The following is a 17,673-nucleotide window of genomic DNA, read 5'->3' as shown; positions in this document are numbered from 1 at the left end:
AATGATGCTGTATTAATAGACAAGAAGCCAATTAAACTACCAGTACTTTTGTTTACTGCTAAACAGCACCTTTGCTTGTCTGAATATTTGATGCTTGGTTTGAGGGTCCATTCGCCTACCACTACTTACAGAGAGGCTGACATCAGTGGGAAAACTATATCAGATTCACATGACCGGTTTGTATCTATTGACTACAATTCAAGATGACTCTTCGGCTGATCTGCACTTTTTTGATCCATTCTCGTGAAAGGTCATATCTCACCAAAAGTAGGTTGATAAGAAGAGTCATAAATCTGCTGTTGGAGACTGCCTCTTTCTTATCCTGCAAGGCTCTTGCATTGGAAGGCAAGCCAGATTTGGCCTTCGTATCCCCTTTTTCTGGAATTGTAGCACCTGCTAAAGCACAGGTTTTTGCCGGTGGGTATGCTCCTGCGTCAGCTTTTCACAAGACAGACCCTTGACTTGCGGGCCTCTGTACCCATCCACTGTAGCCGGCCATATTCAGAGAGTCCTTTGTGAATAGGAGCTGTAGGAATTTGCATGAACCGATTACTGAGAATCTCAGCCATCATTTTTTTTAAAATCCACTTTTAACCCTCAGTAAAATATGTAAAAGGTGGAAAGGTTGGTGATAGGTTTTTAAGCTATAAAGCTTGTTAGGGGTCTCTCTCAAGGTCTGGTATTCACATGGAGAAACTCTTTAGTAGTACCTATTTGTATGTACCGATGAGCATGGCAGAGTGTGCTCCAGGCAGCTTGTCTGGAAAGATTGTTCCTGGTGTGTTGGACAGCAACTCCCATCATTCCTGGCCTTTGGCCATACTGGCTGGGGCTGAGTCCCCAACTCTTCCTTTACCAAAACACAGACTCCCACATATTTGATTAAAACCCCTATATTTTGGATGCAGACTAAGTGCCATAAAATATATGTCCGTAGTGTTCCAGTTCTGGTCCTTGGCTGTAGATGGAAAAGCCTGCTTCTGTAGGAAACAAAACTGCCTGGCTTCTGGTCATTTTCACACAGTACTGCAACTCCACTTTGGTATCTGTGACCCAGCTATCATGTCTCCCTGTTTTCTCCTGCACATACAGCTGTGTTATTCCCTGTACTGGAGTGGGATAGAATCGTAAGACTCATAGAACTGTAGAGTTGGAAGGGACCCCAGTTGTCATCTAGCCCAGCCCCCTGCAATGCAGAAATCTCAGCTGAAACATCAATAACAGGTGGCCCCTCCAACCTGTGCTTAAAAACCTCCAAGGAAGGAGAATCCACCAACTTCCAAGGGAGTCCGTTCCACTGTCAAATGGAAACTTTCTTACTTTCAGAAAGTTCATATTGATGTTTAATCAGAATCTCCTTTCTTGTACATTGAATCCATTGGTTCAGGTCCTTGATTGGCTGCCCTTCAGGTTTCCCCCACCCCCAATTTCCAGCAGGAGAAAAGTGACATTGCCAGACTGCATAGCTGCCAAGTTATCCCTTTTTTACAGGGATTTCCCCTTATGCTGAATAGGCTTCCTCGCGAGAAAAGCGAAAACTTGGCAGCTATGCCAGACTGGGCCTTTTTCCTCTGTTGAATTCTCAAAGCTACCTACTTTCTATGTTATACAGGCAACTCCCCATTTGTGCAGGGATTGCGTTCTGGGTCTTTGTGTGCGTAAGCCTGTTCTGCCCCCTTCCGGGACCGCAAGTCAATGGTTGTATGTCAATAGAACATGTGTGCCAGCGGTCGCATCCTGCATTTATATCCTGCCTCCTCCCCCCAATTCTGGAAGTCAAGTTTGCATCCCCATAGTTCTCAGCAGTCTCCATCCTACTGTCAGTCAACGAGGATAGCAAGTGGCTCTTCCTGTGTAATTCAAGTCTTGTCCAGCTGGGGGAGTCAGAGCAACAGCCGCTTTGTTAAGAAAAGGTGCTAGCAAGAGAAGTGGAGGAAGGAACTCCACTAAACCCCAGTTACCCACAACATCCAGCCTGGGGCTTGTGGATTGAGCAGTGCTGTGTTCTTCAGGCATGGGTTCTGATTTTGTTTACATAGCTTCCTCCTTTTCCTTTGGGGCAGAGCTTTTCTATGACGGAACCTTTAGGGCAAGGAATCTGGGCCCTCCAGATATTGCAGGACTACAGCTCCCATCATTGCATGGTCAATGGGCCATGTTGCCTGGGGCCAGGGGGAGCTGGAGTCCACACTCAGGTTTCCCCATCCCTCACCACAATTCTTTTTTGAAGTGTTCTTTGCATGTGTTCCCCACCCCTTTCTAAAACCCATTCATCATGTAAGGCCCTCTGCCACCTTCCTGCCTTTTTGGTGTTGCAGCTGACCTTGGAGGTATTTAGAAAGCCAGTGTGGTGTAGTGGTTAAGAGCGGTGGACTCGTAATCTGGTGATCTGGGTTTGAGTCTCCACTCCTCCACATGCAGCTGCTGGATGACCTTGGACTAGTCATACTTCTCTGAAGTCTCTCAGCCTCACTCACCTCACAGAGTGTTTGTTGTGGGGGAGGAAGGGAAAGGAGAATGTTAGCCGCTTTGAGACTCCTTCGGGTAGTGATAAAGCGGGGTATCAAATCCAAACTCCTCCTCCTCTTCCTCCTCCTCCTCCTCCTCCTCCTCCTCCTCCTCTTCAGTCTCCTCAGTCTACTCCCTTTGGGGTTGTTGTTGTTGTTGTTGTTTAGTCATTTAGTCATGTCCAACTCTTCATGACGCCATGGACCAGAGCACACCAGGCACTCCTGTCTTCCACTGCCTCCCGCAGTTTGGTCACCCTTTGGGGTGAGCCGTAGCAAATGATTGTTCTTTGGTGAAACCCCTGCATCTGGAAAGGAAAGTACCCCTGTCTTTGGACCCCAGTAACTTTAATAATTGGGATGCGGGTGGTGCTGTGGGTTAAACCACAGAGCCTAGGGCTTGCCGATCAGAAGGACGGCGGTTCGAATCCCCGCGACGGGGTGAGCTCCTGTTGCTCAGTCCTAGCTCCTGCTAACCTAGCAGCTCGAAAGCACGTCAAAGTGCAAGTAGATAAATAGGTACCGTTACAGTGGGAAGGTAAACGGCGTTTCCGTGTGCTGCTCTGGTTTTCCAGAAGCGGCTTTGTCATGCTGGCCACATGACCTGGAAGCTGTACGCTGGCTCCCTTGGCCAATAACATGAGATGAGCACCACAACCCCAGAGTCGGTCACGACTGGGCCTAATGGTCAGGGGTCCCTTTACCTTTTAACTTTAATATAGGGCAATACTTGGATATGGCCAGTTTTGCTGCCCTTCCTTGAGTGTTTGTCTAGACCAGGCATAGGCAACCTTGGCTCTCCAGATGTTTTGGAACTACAACTCCCATGATCCCTGACCACTAGCCCTGTTAGCTAGGGATCATGGGAGTTGTAGTTCCAAAACATCTGGAGAGCCAAGGTTGCCTATGCCTGGTCTAGACCAACCTCGGTGATCATGGTGCTTCTCTACTCCAAACCTGGCCGCAGCCCTGAGCCTGTGCTCAACTGGAATGGAGGAACAAAGTGGTTTCTATGAATAATAAACTTTACACAGCATTTCCCCCTAAGTGCTCTCAGCACTTTGCATTTATTGTCTCAGCAACATTAACAACAGTCCTGAGGCAGGCTCGTATTATTAACCTTCATGTAGCGTGTGCCTGCTGGGCTGTGCCAACTTCATTCCATTTCCAGGCTAAGAGGACATTTCTGCACCCTTAACTGTCCTGCAGCAAGCAGCCTGTATAAATCCTTTTACCTGACGGGCTGGGCAAGAGTCTTCCTGGTACGCTGTTGATAAGTGAGCTCATGAGACGTATATTCTCCCTTATAGCAGGCTTTATAAGGCCTGTTGTGGAGGCTAACCACTAGGTATTGCTCCTTCCTATGTGCCACTGTTCCAGGGCTGCTAGCGGTTTGCTTTCCAAGCTTCATGCTTGCCAGCTATTCTCTAATCCTCTCTGCAGTGGTCCTGAAAGTTAACCAGTTGTTCCATCCTACTTCTCGCCTCCTGTTCAGTGTTTTCCTGCAGGGCTGGGGTTAATAGCCCATGCCATCCCTTCTCTCTCCCCTCCCACCCACTTTCTGCTATAAAAGCACCTTGGTGCCTCTTGCCACTCCCTGCAAATAGTGCTGAATAAATAATTCACTACCCGACAAGGCCACATGAATAATGCAGGCTCAAGGAACTGCTGCTCTCAGCACCAAGGGCACCTCAAAAGCTGCTCTCCTTTGGCCGCAACCTGGATTCTCTCCCTCTTGCAGAGTGTCAGGCTCTGCCTCCAGTTCACGGCACCTGCCCCTTTTCCATGAACCAAGATGCAAGAGCAGCTTTGATTCACGCCTGGGGAAGAAGTCCAGCTCTGGTGTTTCGACGCTACAAGCATCACATCCAAAAAAGTCTCTGCTAAAAAAGCAACATGCGTCCTGCATGTTTTATGGTAGCAAGCTGAATGATGCAAAAGGGAGTGGGAACATGTGGAAATGCCCTATCTCTAACAGCACTGGCTTATGGGTCCATTGCCCCAATGCCTAAGCTGTTTCCTCCCTGGTAACACCAGCCTTACCCTTGTGTTGATGGGTATCTTTGGAGTTCTGCAGTCTCTGAGCGGCTTGGCAGTAGTGACCGTTGGTATTCTGTGGCCAAACAGAGAAGGCACTTCAGCTCAGTTGAAACAGCACCCAGATTTGCATTGGTATTCATTATAGGAAGGTTTGGGGACGCAGTGATGAGCAGAAAAGTGTGCAATTATTGCAGTTGGAGAGGCTGGTATGCTACATCCTAGTTAAAGAGCTTTTTAGCAGCCACTTACTCTTCCAAAGCTATTAACACCTTGTTAGCAACTCAAAAGCAGTACTTTTCCTTGGAGACTTTAAATGGAAGGCCTAGTAAACACTTCCCTACTCCCCCTTCTAGACTTCATGGCTTCATTCAATGTACATTAGAGTTAATTGCTCTATGTGTTAGCCTACGTATTTTGTTGCCTGCCAGCAGGTGGGGCTGTTGGCTTTATTCTTCCTGAAGGAACACTCAGGTTAAAGATGCAGCCACCCCAACTCCCACAGCATTGTGGAATCCCGACTGCAAGGGCTCCGTGTTGCCCCTGGTGAGACTTCCCCAATGAGGATGAAGTGAAACAAAGCAGACAGCAGTTACAAAGGAAATGCCAAATACATTGTTAGCTTGCAAGCAGGTACAATAGAGCAAGTATCTACCATGCTTTGTAGTGCATATCTCTTCCTCTTCTTCTTCTTTGGCGATCACTCTTAGCCGAGTAAGATTGTCTTCCATAAACACAGTTTTAACAACGAGTCCGTAAGTGACTGTGGAGGCCAATTCTGGACCCACACGTCCTTCCACAGTGGGGACGTAGGTTTCCGGGCAGGAGTTGATCATGGTGTGGATTTGCCAAGTGTGCCTTCCTCTTAGCCCGTTTCTCCCTTGCGTCCTGAGTTCAAGTGTCTTCCAAGCCCATGACACCTTTGGTAAAGGCTGTTCTCCAATTGCAGCGCTCGTATGCCGGTGTTTCCCAGTTCTCAGTGTTTATACTACTTTTTTTTTTTTAGGGTTCTTTTTTTCTCCAAACTTTACTGTGGTGTCTCCAGACAATTTAGAACACCAATTTGTGAGGATAAACGCCATTGGAAAGCGAAAATGTTGAACGCAAATAGCCTCACAGCTGAGGCACCTTCTTGATGATGGGCAAGAGCTGGGAGTCCACATGCTTCTGGTCGGCCTTGCGTCGCTCCGTTATCTCGTATTTCTCTTTCTCGGTGTCAAAAATTTCGCCCTCCTGGTGTTTGGGTTTACGCAGCCTCTTCTTCTTGAAGTAAAGGTCGCTGAGGTGCTTTGGAAGTTTCACACTGGAGATGTCAACCTTGGTTGAAGTGGCAATGACGAACTTCTGGTGAGCCCTGCGCAGAGGGACCCGGTTGATAGTAAGGGGGCCTGTTACAAGCAACAGACCGCTTCCGAGCTGCTTCAGAAAGACCACACGCTTGCCTCAGTGGCGACCAGTGAGAAGGATCACAACAGTTCCTGGGGTTATTGAAGCCCGCAGCTTCCTCTTGTGTAGGGCAAAATTCTTTTTGCCATGACTCAGGAGTTTGCGGGGAACATCTTCTGTTGGGTAGTACCTCGGCATTTTGCGAAGTTTGACCACCCTGTTGCCTCCATTCTTATCACCTCCAACAGGCTTTGTGATAGTAGCTGGCTCTTTCTCTCTCTTCTTCTTTTCTATCTTAGTTTCTGGAGCTTTGTACTTGCGCTTGTACATGGCCTTCCGAGCATACATGGCAGACCGGGAATACCTCCCGATTCCCCGGGCCAGCACTGGGTTGCGGCTGGTATGAACCTTCCGAACCCTCTTTGCTTTCTTCTCGCCCGCCATCTTCGGAGAAGGGAAAAGCTATACTACTTTTTTAAAGATTTGCCTTGAGACAGTCTTTAAACCTCTTTTGTTGACCACCAGCATTACGCTTTCCATTTTTAAGTTCGGAATAGAGTAGTTGCTTTGGAAGACGATCATCAGGCATCCGTACAACATGACCAGTCCAACGAAGTTGATGTTGAAGAATCATTGCTTCAACACTGGTGATCTTTGCTTCTTCCAGTACAGTGATACCGGTATTAGTTCGCCTGTCTTCCCAAGTGATGTGTAAAATTTTCCAGAGACACCGTTGATGGAATCTTTTTGCGGAGCTGGAGGTGGCATTTATAAGTGGTCCATGGTTCACAAGCATATAATAAGGCTGGTAGTATACAATAGCTTTGTAAACAAGCATTTTGGTTTCCCTGCGAATGTTCCGGTCCTCAAACACTCTGCACTTCAATCGGGAGAAAGCCGCACTCGCAGAGCTCAGGCGATGCTGGATTTCAGCTTCAATGTTGCACCTTGTGGAAAGGTAACTGCCTAGGTAGGAGAAGTTATCAACATTTTCCAACGTTACACCATTGAGTTGGATTTGTGGGGCTGCAGAGGGGTTACCAGTAGGGGAACCCAGCACTGATTCTCTGTGATTGAGCCTTTATAGCAATCAAAGGGGAAGCAGGCACCTGTTGCAAGCAAACACTCACCTCCCTGGTGAACAAAAAGAAATTTAAACTTTCTCGTTTGAAAAAAGAGAGAAGCAAGCTACACAAACATCTCATACATACAGTAGTGTATGAACAACCAGTGCTGTATTGAAACTGTGTTTGGTGGACCCTATTGACTCGAAATCAGATTGGTATTTTGTAGCTTTTGAAGATGGCTCCCCCCCCCCAAGTTGGGGGCCAGCTAGGTTAGGAAGGTTATCCATTCCAAATAAGAGCTTGACTTTTTCTTCTGCTAGTTGCTGGGGGCTGAATACTTTGGAGCATGTCCAGAGTTTGTTTGTTCTCACCGAGTACGTAGCTCCAAGAGATCAAGTTTTTTTTGGGGGGGGAGAGGAGGCAGAATTTTGCAGTGTGCAGAGAAAATTTATAGAATGCAGGGTCACCCCTCGAAAAAAATTAGCTGGTAGTAAATTTTGGGCACTTAGAAGAAAGGTCTTTTTCAGATAAATGGCAGTGTGTGGAATTCACTGCCATAGAATGTGTTGGTAGTTGGTTTGGACAGCTAAGTAGACACCTTCGTGGGGGGATAACCCTGTCAGTGTGGCTAGCTCCTATGGCAAGCAAATGGAATCTCTTATGTTTGGATGCAGGATACGTCCAAATAATAATTGCTGGAGGTAAGCAGCGGAAGAGAGCTGTTGTCTCCATGCCCTGCTTGTGGGATTCCCAGAAGTATATGACTGGCTCTTACTGGCCTCGCTGTGATCCACCTTTTACACTCTTGCAGTACATCATCCCATAGTGCGCTACAGTAACGTCACTTTGAAGCTGCCTTTCCCTCCCCACATCCACAGCCTCTCATCCAAATTACTGGCCAGCCCCATCCTGTTCAGGCTTCTGTCAAGGAGAAAGTAAATCTGTTAAGGGAACAAAGAACAAGCAGGTGCTGCCCTTGCCTATTCATTCATAAACGCAGAACACAAATTCCAGCCGGCGATGGGCAAGGAACTCTCCTTTGTCTCCCTCTTTTATGAAGGGAGAACTGCATGCTCCCCTCCCCTCGCAGGTTCCCCTCCCCTTTAGCTAATTAAGACGGATCGGGCCATTAGTGAATACCAGACGTTGCCTCTTCTGGGAGGAAATTGGATCAGAGGATGAGAAAATGGAGATGATTTCCACCTCCCAGCGGATGTTTCTGCTCCCCACCCTCCGATCTGCTGGATGCTTTCAAGAGGCTGAGAAGGGGAAATGGACCAGGCCGGAAGGTAGAGGCATCTGCTCCTCTGGCTTGTGATGACCTCACTGTTGCTGCTGGGATTTGAGGCTCCAGAGTCCCAACTGGAGGGTATCTTCTGGGCTTGGGCTGGATCCTGCAGATCTCTTTGACACACTGCGTGCAGTGACCCCAGAGCATTTATCTTCCCGGAGGCTTTGAAAGCACAGCTCACGGATGGGACACACGTGTGGATACTGCAGGGTTCCTGCGCAGACACGCTGACCACACCAGTAATATCTGTGACGGTCCACACTAGAGAAGGGAATTAGCTGCGGTCACGGGGCAGAGAGACATCTTTACTGAGGCACTCTTTCCATCCATGTGCTTTCCATGCTTCCAGCTGCGCAGAATTAAACGGCTGAGCTCCATAGGGTTTGAGGCCTATGGGCAAAGATGTGGGTCTCGTTTTCCCATGTCCCATAGGGTGGAGAGGCTTCTGAGTTGTTGTTGCTGCTGCTGCTGCCTAGCCAAGAGGCTCTCCTTGGTTATAAAACATTCCCCTGATTGAATTTACTCCCAGTGCTGCAGGCTCAGAGATTAGAGGCAGTGGGTGGGTGAGTTTGAATAAATCACAATTGTAATTTCCTTTGCAGGGAAGAGCGAGGAGGGAAGGGGAGGGAGGCAGTGAGCAAGAGAGTAGAGACGTGGCAGCGGGCGAATGAAGGGCATTCGATCACCTCCTGATTCAGCCTGGCAGCTTTGTGGATGCTGAGCAATAGGATGGACAAGGGTAGGGAGACGCCTCATCGTCCCCCAGAGGAGGAGCATCAGAATCGACTGGCTCTGAGTGCCAGGCCAGGAGACGGGATAAAGCAGGCCACCGGCCCCTTATGATCTTACCCCAGCTGGAGGCAACTGGAGGCCTGCTGACTGAGTCTCTGGAGTGTTGCATACTAGGGAAGCCTCTTCAGACAGGAGCAGCATATTGCTTTGGGTTCAAACCTGCTGGGGGTGGCCATTGCAAAGTCTTCTCCAATATGCCCCACACCCCAGGCTAAGGTCTGTGTCTGCCCTAGTCAAAGACTCAGTTCATTGTAATTTACACCTGGCTGTTCTGTGCTAGTCGGGGCCCATTGGGCCAGAATGAATAAACCTCCATGCCTGAAGGAGTTTTTCTCTTTCCCCTGGAGCTACTGGGGCAGATCTCTGGGTATGAAATAAATGCATGCCCTCCAGACAGTTCTTCTTAAGAACCAGTTCCACAGCTTGGGAAATCTCCTGGACCTAGCACTGGTCTTTGGTGCTCTAGCGGTTGCTGTTTTCCTGGAGTGCTTTTGCCCACCTTAATCGGCTGGCTGCACCATTTCCTGAAGAAATGTTGCAAATAGGCACGCTGCGATACTGCCGGGCACTCCAAGGGCAACCCCACATAAGGATACCGTAGTTTGCAAACTCCAGGTGCTGCAGAATTAGACAGCTAGAGGGGTCTAAAACCAGGCCAAACCAGTAAATTCTCTCCATTCTATTTGATGGGCTCATTTTCCAAATTGCATTACAGTGGAACCTCGGTTTATGAACACCTCGGTTTACGAATTTCCGGTTTACGAATGCTGCGGACCCATCTGGAACGGATTAATTCACTTCCCATTACTTTCAATGGGAAGGTTTGCTTCAGTTTATGAACGCTTCAGTTTATGAACAGACTTCCGGAACCAATTACACCCATGCTTCGGGTTAAGTACGCTTCAGGTTGAGTACTCCGCAGACCCGTCTGGCACGGATTAATCCACTTTCCATAACTTTCAATGGGAAAGTTCGCTTCAGTTTATGAACACTTCAGTTTAAGTACTCCGCGGACCGTCTGAAACAGATTAATCCACTTTCCATTACTTTCAATGGGAAAATTCACTTCAGTTTATGAACGCTTCAGTTTAAGTACTCCACGGACTGTCTGGAACAGATTAATCCACTTTCCATTACTTTCAATGGGAAAATTCGCTTCAGTTTATGAACAGACTTCTGGAACCAATTGTGTTCATAAACCGAGGTACCACTGTACTCTGATCTTGTACAATCTGTTGTTTGTGACTCTTAAAGCCCCTAAACAGTGTTGAGGCTGGAACATTTAAAGGCTATTCTCCTGTATGAATCTACCTTATCACTTGTGTCCCCTAAACGGAGCCCCGCTCTGTCTCCTACCACCAACATTTGGGCAAGAGAGTCCCAAGATTCATTGGAGGTGGTACCTGGGCTGTGGAAATTTCTCCTCCAGGAGCATAAGAAAAGGCCCGAGGCCTGTCTAGTCTTGCACCTTGTTTTCATGGCCAACCAGATGCCGATCAGAACCTCACAAGCAGGACATGAGTGCAACGCAACTCTCCAACTCCTGAACCTCAGCGACAAGGTACAGGCACACACTGCCTCTGAGGATAGAGATGAAATGGCCATCATGACTACCAGCCTTTGATAATATTATCCTTCACAAAGTCGTATTTTAAAGTGCCTGAGTTGGTGTTCATCCCCACCACTTGCGGTAGTGAATTTCATTGATGAACTATGGACTGTGTGAATAAGTGCCTCCTTTCGTCTGTCCTGAACCTCACCCAACTTTCATCGGATGACCTTGAGTTCTAATACTGTGAAAGATAGGGGAGGACTTTTCCTCTGTTCACGGTACAGCATCTACATCATGCATAATTTTACAAACCTCTTGCCCCATCTCTGCTTACGTTTTTTCTAAGCTAAAAAGCCCCACACACCATAACCTTTCCTCATAGGGAAGTTGATCGTTGGGGGTCGTCTTTTTCTGAACACTTTCTAGCTCTACAGTATATTTGTTTGAGGCGTGGCAACCACAACTCTGCAAGGGATTCAGAAACAGCATTGCAATATTGGCGGTTTTATTTTTAAATCCCTTTCCTAAAGATCCCAAACATGGAAATAAAACCCTTTATCATAGCTGCTACTGCCTGCGATAACATTTTCATCAAGCTTATCCAGCAGCTATCCTGGTCAGTCACCAACCATTCAGGTCCCATTAGTTATATTAGAAGCTGAGGGTTGCCCCATTGTGCATCAAATGATACTTGCTTACATTGAATCACATTTGCCATATTAAGAGCGAAAGAGATTCTTTGGCGGTGCTTTGCAATCCCTTTTTGCTTTTGCCACACTGAACAATCTGGTGTCATCAGAAAAGTTCCTCTCCAGCCCCACTTAGTCACCTCATCCCTGAGGGGGAATCTCATTTCAGGTGCCAGGTCAAAAGGGAGAGAGAGAGAGAGAGGGAGAGGGAGAGAGAGTCTCCTTTTGCTTTCTGTCAGCTGCTTTTGAGTTTTGACTGCTCTCTTCCTTTTAAAGCCTGTTCTTTATTTTATTGTAATAATATTGTTTCAATTACGATTGCTTGCTCCCTTAGGCAGGAGGGTTCTTTATATGGTCAGAGAAAGCGGGGTAGAAATCTTTTAGTAAATAAAAGGGATTGAGCGGTTTCCTTTTTAAGTTACAGTGGTGCCTCGCTCGACGAATTAAATTCGTTCTGTGAGTCAATTCATTTTGCGAAAAATTCGTCTAGCGAATCCCATAGGAATGCATTGAATTTATTTATTTTGCCCATTTGTTGTTTAGTTGTTTAGTTGTGTCCGACTCTTCGTGACCCCATGGACCATAGCACGCCAGGCACTCCTGTCTTCCACTGCCTCCCACAGTTTGGTCAAACTCATGTTCGTAGCTTCGAGAACACTGTCCAACCATCTTGTCCTCTGTCGTCTCCTTCTCCTAGTGCCCTCCATCTTTCCCAACATCAAGGTCTTTTCCAAGGATTCTTCTCTTCTCATGAGGTGGCCAAAGTATTGGAGCCTCAGCTTCACGATCTGTCCTTCCAGTGAGCACTCAGGGCTGATTTCCTTCAGAATGGATAGGTTTGAACGCATTAATTGAATTTCAATGCATTCCTATGGGAAACCGCGATTCGCTAGACGAATTTTTCACAAAACGAATTCGTCTTGCGTGGCAACCTCTGCTCGAAAAATCTCTTCGTTAAGCGAAAAATTTGTCTTACAGGGCATTCGTCTAGCAAGGCACCACTGTACTCCATTGTTGGATTTTGGACAAAAGTATACAAATAGTCCCTAGGCTAGATTGACACGTTACAGTGGGATTGCTTAGGGCTGACCCAAGAGTAGGGTTGTTTTTTTAGCGATTTACCTTAAGTATATAGGCAAAGGGCCTTCTCGGTGGTGGCGCCTGCCCTGTGGAGCGCCCTCCCAACAGATGTCAAAGAGGAAAACAACTACCAGACTTTTAGAAGACATCTGAAGGCAGCCCTGTTCAGGGAGGCTTTTAATGTTTAATAGATTATTTTGTTTTATTTTTCTGTTGGAAGCCACCCAGAGGGGCTAGGGAAAACCAGCCAGATGGGCGGGGTATAAATAATAAATTATTATTATTATTATTATTATTATTATTATTATTATTATTATATGTCAAAACCGTCAGGGGTTTTTTAGTGACTTTGCCAAAAAAGCTCCACATCTTTTGTGTCCGGAATTTGAAATATGGCAACCCTACCAAAGTCTAGACACTTTGTTGGTAGGATCAGTAAATACTGCTGCTCTCTCTCACCCACATTGCACCTCTCAGTAAGGTGGACCCAAGGGCAGTCAAGTTATTTTGTTATCTGCAGTAGAAAATCCCACAAGGTCCTAAAAATAGTCAAAAATACAACTGTAAGTAATTAAATGCAGTAACATTAACAAAGGCAATCACGATAAATTAAACACAGTAAACAAAACAAGCATAATAAATCAAATAAGTACCAATTAGCTGCCTTTTCATTATACCCAAAATGAACTGCCTGTGCTGACTGTCTCACTGCCTAATGCTAGGGCCGGCCCATTCCAGTTCCCCATATCATGTGGGTCTTGTCTCACGTGGGTCTTTGATCTCATGGGTTCCATCTTGTTTTCAGTATGTGGAACACCCCTCCCTGTGATGCTCAGAGGAGGCTGAACTTCCTTTGGAGGCTGCGGTGAGCACAGGTTTATCGTATTCTAATTCTGTAGGCAAGGTGATGTCTCTGCTTTTTAAGATGTTGTCTAGGTTTGTCATTGCTTTTCTCCCAAGAAGCAGGCGTCTTTTAATTTCGTGACTGCTGTCACCATCTGCAGTGATCAAGGAGCCCAGGAAAGTAAAATCTCTCACTGCCTCCATTTCTTCCCCTTCTATTTGCCAGGAGGTGATGGGACCAGTGGCCATGATCTTAGTTTTTTTGATGTTGAGCTTCAGACCATATTTTGCACTCTCCTCTTTCACCCTCATTAAAAGGTTATTTAATTCCTCCTCACTTTCTGCCATCCGGGTTGTGTCATCTAGGTATGCTGGGAGAACAAACACTGTTTATCTGGACCCATTCTAGTCTAGCTTCAGGCATGACCATGGCTCTGAAGCACCAAGGACCACCTCTCTCCATATGAACAGACCCAGACCCTGCAGTCATCTTCTGAAGCCCTTCTTCATGTGCTTCCTCCACAAGAGGTCTAGAGGGTGACAACAGGCCTTTTCTGCAGCAACTCCCTGCTTGTGGAATGCTCTCTCCGGAGAGACTTACCTGGCTCCTTCATTACTTACATATCTTTACATATCTCTTTTCCCACGCCTTTGGCTAATCATTGGCTCCCAGTGCGTTTCTGAACACAATTCAAAGTGTTGGTGCTGACCTTTAAAGTCCTAAATGGCCTTGGTCCAGTATACCTGAAAGAGCGTCTCCACCCCCATCGTTCTGCCCGGACACTGAGGTCCAGCGCCGAGGGCCTTCTGGCGGTTCCCTCGTTGCGAGAAGCCAAGTTGCAGGGAACCAGGCAGAGGGCCTTATCAGTAGTGGCGCCCGCCCTGCGGAATGCCTTCCCATCAGATGTCAAATTTGAAAAACAGCTACCAGATTTTAGAAGACATCTGAAGGCAGGCCTGTTTAGGGAGGCTTTTAATGTTTAATCAATTTATTTTTCTGTTGGAAATATGGGCGGGGTATAAATATATTATTATTATTATTATTATTATTATTATTATTATTATTACTAAACTATCTGTGGCCTTTTAAATTGGGGCAGGAGCTTTAGTTTTTGTTTGCTACCATGTTATGTATTTTTGAGTTTTTATATTGTGAATGGGAGACGGGCATCTCTTGCCTCCTAGAGAGAGGTTAGGCTAGATGGCTTTCCTGGCTCCTCTAAGGTGATCGGCTGGTGCTAAGCGCCAAAGTCCGTCTTCCCCGCCCTCTCAATCCCAGCTGCCCACTCCCCCATGTATAATTGATACCTGCTGCTCTCGGCTCAGCCTCAATTACCCGGTCATTAGCCACTATCAATAATTCACCCACCGTGACAGCTGCGGAGAGTTAGCCCTCGGTGTGCTCCTCTGGCCATCTCCGCCTTCCGCTTCCTTGGGATTGGGAGCAGTCTGGAGTGTTTCAGAACCTCAGGTGGAAACCCCAGCTCCCTGCCCCAAAATCTTATTCGCACAAGCCGCTGGAAAGCTGTCTGGTGCAAGCTCCACTGAAATGTATGGAAGCTGTAAGGAAACCTTGCAAACTCTCCCCTTGACACAAGCTGCCAAGTCCTGGTTGTTTGTGCTCCCCATAGGAACCAACGCCTAGGGACTGAGGTCCCTTCAGCCCCCCCCCCCAATAAAATATTTGAGGGAGCTGTGCCTCCCCACCGCAAAGATGATGGGCGCTGCCATTCAAATAGTATGTGTGTGCCACATTTTGTGATGGGTTATGTGGGGCGTGCCTTACCTGAGCTCCACAATATTTTATTCAAGTTGGAACCCCCAGTGCTGCATCAGACTAACACAGCTCTGGAAACTGGGACAGACACCAGGTGGGTCTCGTTTTCAGCAGGAGGTATCTCTGATCCTTAACAGCTCTGGGTCCATGTGCTTTGGGCAGGTTACAGCAGGGCTGGCCCTACGGCCAGGCTGGGTGGCGCAGGGCACCATGGCGCCGGCCAGTCCGCCGGTCCGCCGCGCAGCTGTGCCTGTGGCAGCTGTGTTGCGCGCTGCGCCCACCCAGCCACCGCGCAGGGAAATGGGACGGGAGGGTGCCGGAGAGATCGCGCTGTGCCTGCCCGCCCGCCGCGCTGGGAAACGGGGTGGGAGGGCGCCGGAGAGATCCGGCACACCACGGCATCAGGGGCGCTTAAGACGGCCCTGGGTTACAGCAAAGTGAAACGATACGATGTAGTGGTTAGAGCAATGGACTAGGATCTGGGAGGCCAGGGCTGAAATCCTTATTTAGCCCTGAAGCTCAGTGGGGGACCTGGGACCATTGTCTGGCTCTCAGTCCAACTTTTCTCATGCATAGGATGGTTGCAAGGGAGTGGGCAGAGGCAGATTTAGGGGAGTGCGACTGGTTCACCCACACTGGGCACCGAGTCGAGAGAGTGCTGCAGGGGAAGGGGCCTACAACAATGAAGAACAATGAAGGGTGAGAGGTTGGAGGGGTGCTGGATTTTGGCATCGTACAAGGCACCGCTGAAATTTGAAAGCCCAAAGTCTGCCACTGGAATGTGAGAGCCATGTAGTTTACCGTGAGCTCCTTGGAGGGAAGGTAAAGGTAAAGGGACCCCTGACCATTAGATCCAGTCATGACCGACTCTGGGGTTGCGGCGCTCATCTCGTGTTGTTGGCCGAGGGAGCTGGCGTATAGCTTCCAGGTCATGTGGCCAGCATGACAAAGCTGCTTCTGGCGAACCAGAGCAGCACATGGAAATGCTGTTTACCTTCCCGCTGTAGCGGTACCTATTTATCTACTTGCACTTTGATGTGCTTTCGAGCTGCTAGGTTGGCAGTTTCCCTCCTTGGAGGGAAAGTGAGATATAAATGTGGCAATACAGAAAAGAAATTGTCCAGGTTATTCCCTGTGTTGCGTAGGAGGTGGGAAACACCCCCGGTCCTCCGTCCTGCTCAGTTTCCAGATGAGGCAACTCAAACTAAGAGGACTCTTTGGGCTCCATGTCGGTGACCATAGCACAGAGCCTACGACTGTCAGGGCAGGATCGGCCCAATTGCAGTCCCCCGCCCTTCCTCCCCGCAGATGTGCTTTGGAATCATTCTTACAGAAGATGTGCATAGAGATGTGCAATAGGGTGGGGTAGATTGAGTGGGGCAGAATTGTGGACTGATCCACTTCATACTGCATTGTGTGAGGGGGTGTAATCTTTTCCATGCAAAGAGTTCCTTGCCTGCAGCAGCTCAGTGCATCAGGGAGAAGATTATGCATCTCCCTCAATCTCCCCGAATCTATGTGATGTGTAGAATGCCCCTAAATATATTGATTTTACAAGACTGTTTGGTAGACAACAGCATTTCATGAGCATACAGTTTGAAATATGTACATAGCTCACTCTGAACTGCTGGGCTCAGCTACAGAGATCAAAATAAAATGAAAACATCCCCTTGGCCAAACCCCTATCCTCTCCTTTACCTACTTCTTTTCCAGCCCCACCAGTAGGTGCTCCAGAACCACTTGCCCTTGGCTGGTACAGACCTCCCTTAATCCTGATTGATAGCCCTAAGTAGCCAGCAACCATTCACAGCAGAGCTTGGGAGGGCCTGTTCAGCCCTCAATGGGGTTTTGAACCAGCAAAGTGGCTCTTTGAAGTGGAAATGAAGAGCCGGATGGGGGATGGAATGACAACTGAGACACTGTATTGGAAGAGGGTTGCTTCTCTCAACCCAGAAGAGGAATGACATCTTTGCAAGGTGGGAGCGGGGGGGGGGGGCTCATTTCCTGCCTTGCCCATACTCACAAAATGAGCATCAAATCCACATATTCCTGCATTACAGGACTAAGTGACCCGATTCTACAAGTCTCTGATTCTGCATGTGTTTACCAGGGACTCTTCCCTTCTAGAGTGAATGATTTCCTTCCTTAGCACGAGGGCCTGAGTGTTAGGCTGGTGGCTGGAATAGGGAAGCGGTGGAGGTGAGAGAAGGACCGATCACCCCAGCTAGTTCTTTCATGAGGCAGCACGGACCTGCTGGACACCCAACAGCCCCAACAAGCATGGCCAGTGGCCAAGGATTATGGGAGTTGTATTGTAACAACATCACACAAGGCAATTTCCCCATCCATGTCGTGCAACATATAGTTGTACCTTGGAAGTCGAATGGAATCTGTTCCGGAAGTCCGTTTGACTTCCAAAATGTTCGGAAACCAAAACACAGCTTCTGATGGGCTGCAGGAAACTCCTGCAGCCCATCGGAAGCTGCAGAAGCCCCGTCAGACGTCTGGGTTCCAAAGAACGTTCGCAAACTGGAACACTCACTTCCGGGTTTGCGGCATTCGGGAGCTAAAACGTCCGAGTACCAAGGAGTTCAGGGTCCAAGGTGCAACTGTCTTCTTTTTCTTGGGTGCAAATGTTCATTTGGGACCCTA

The 17,673-nt window shown here is 47.9% G+C and overlaps 1 protein-coding gene across 1 annotated transcript; it reads right to left on the bottom strand.

The window, feature by feature from the left end:
* Positions 1-5,536: 5,536 nt before the first annotated feature.
* On the bottom strand, positions 5,537-6,387 carry LOC118097815 (large ribosomal subunit protein eL6-like). Its single transcript, XM_060268840.1, is given in 1 exon segment — positions 5,537-6,387. A coding segment is annotated over 1 exon segment (717 nt). The 5' UTR covers positions 6,375-6,387; the 3' UTR covers positions 5,537-5,657.
* Positions 6,388-17,673: the final 11,286 nt, after the last annotated feature.

This window comes from Zootoca vivipara, chromosome 16 (genome assembly GCF_963506605.1).
Source record: "Zootoca vivipara chromosome 16, rZooViv1.1, whole genome shotgun sequence".
Lineage (NCBI taxonomy): Eukaryota > Metazoa > Chordata > Lepidosauria > Squamata > Lacertidae > Zootoca > Zootoca vivipara.
Note: the sequence above shows the minus strand (reverse complement) of the source record. Positions and strands in the feature narration are given on the sequence as shown.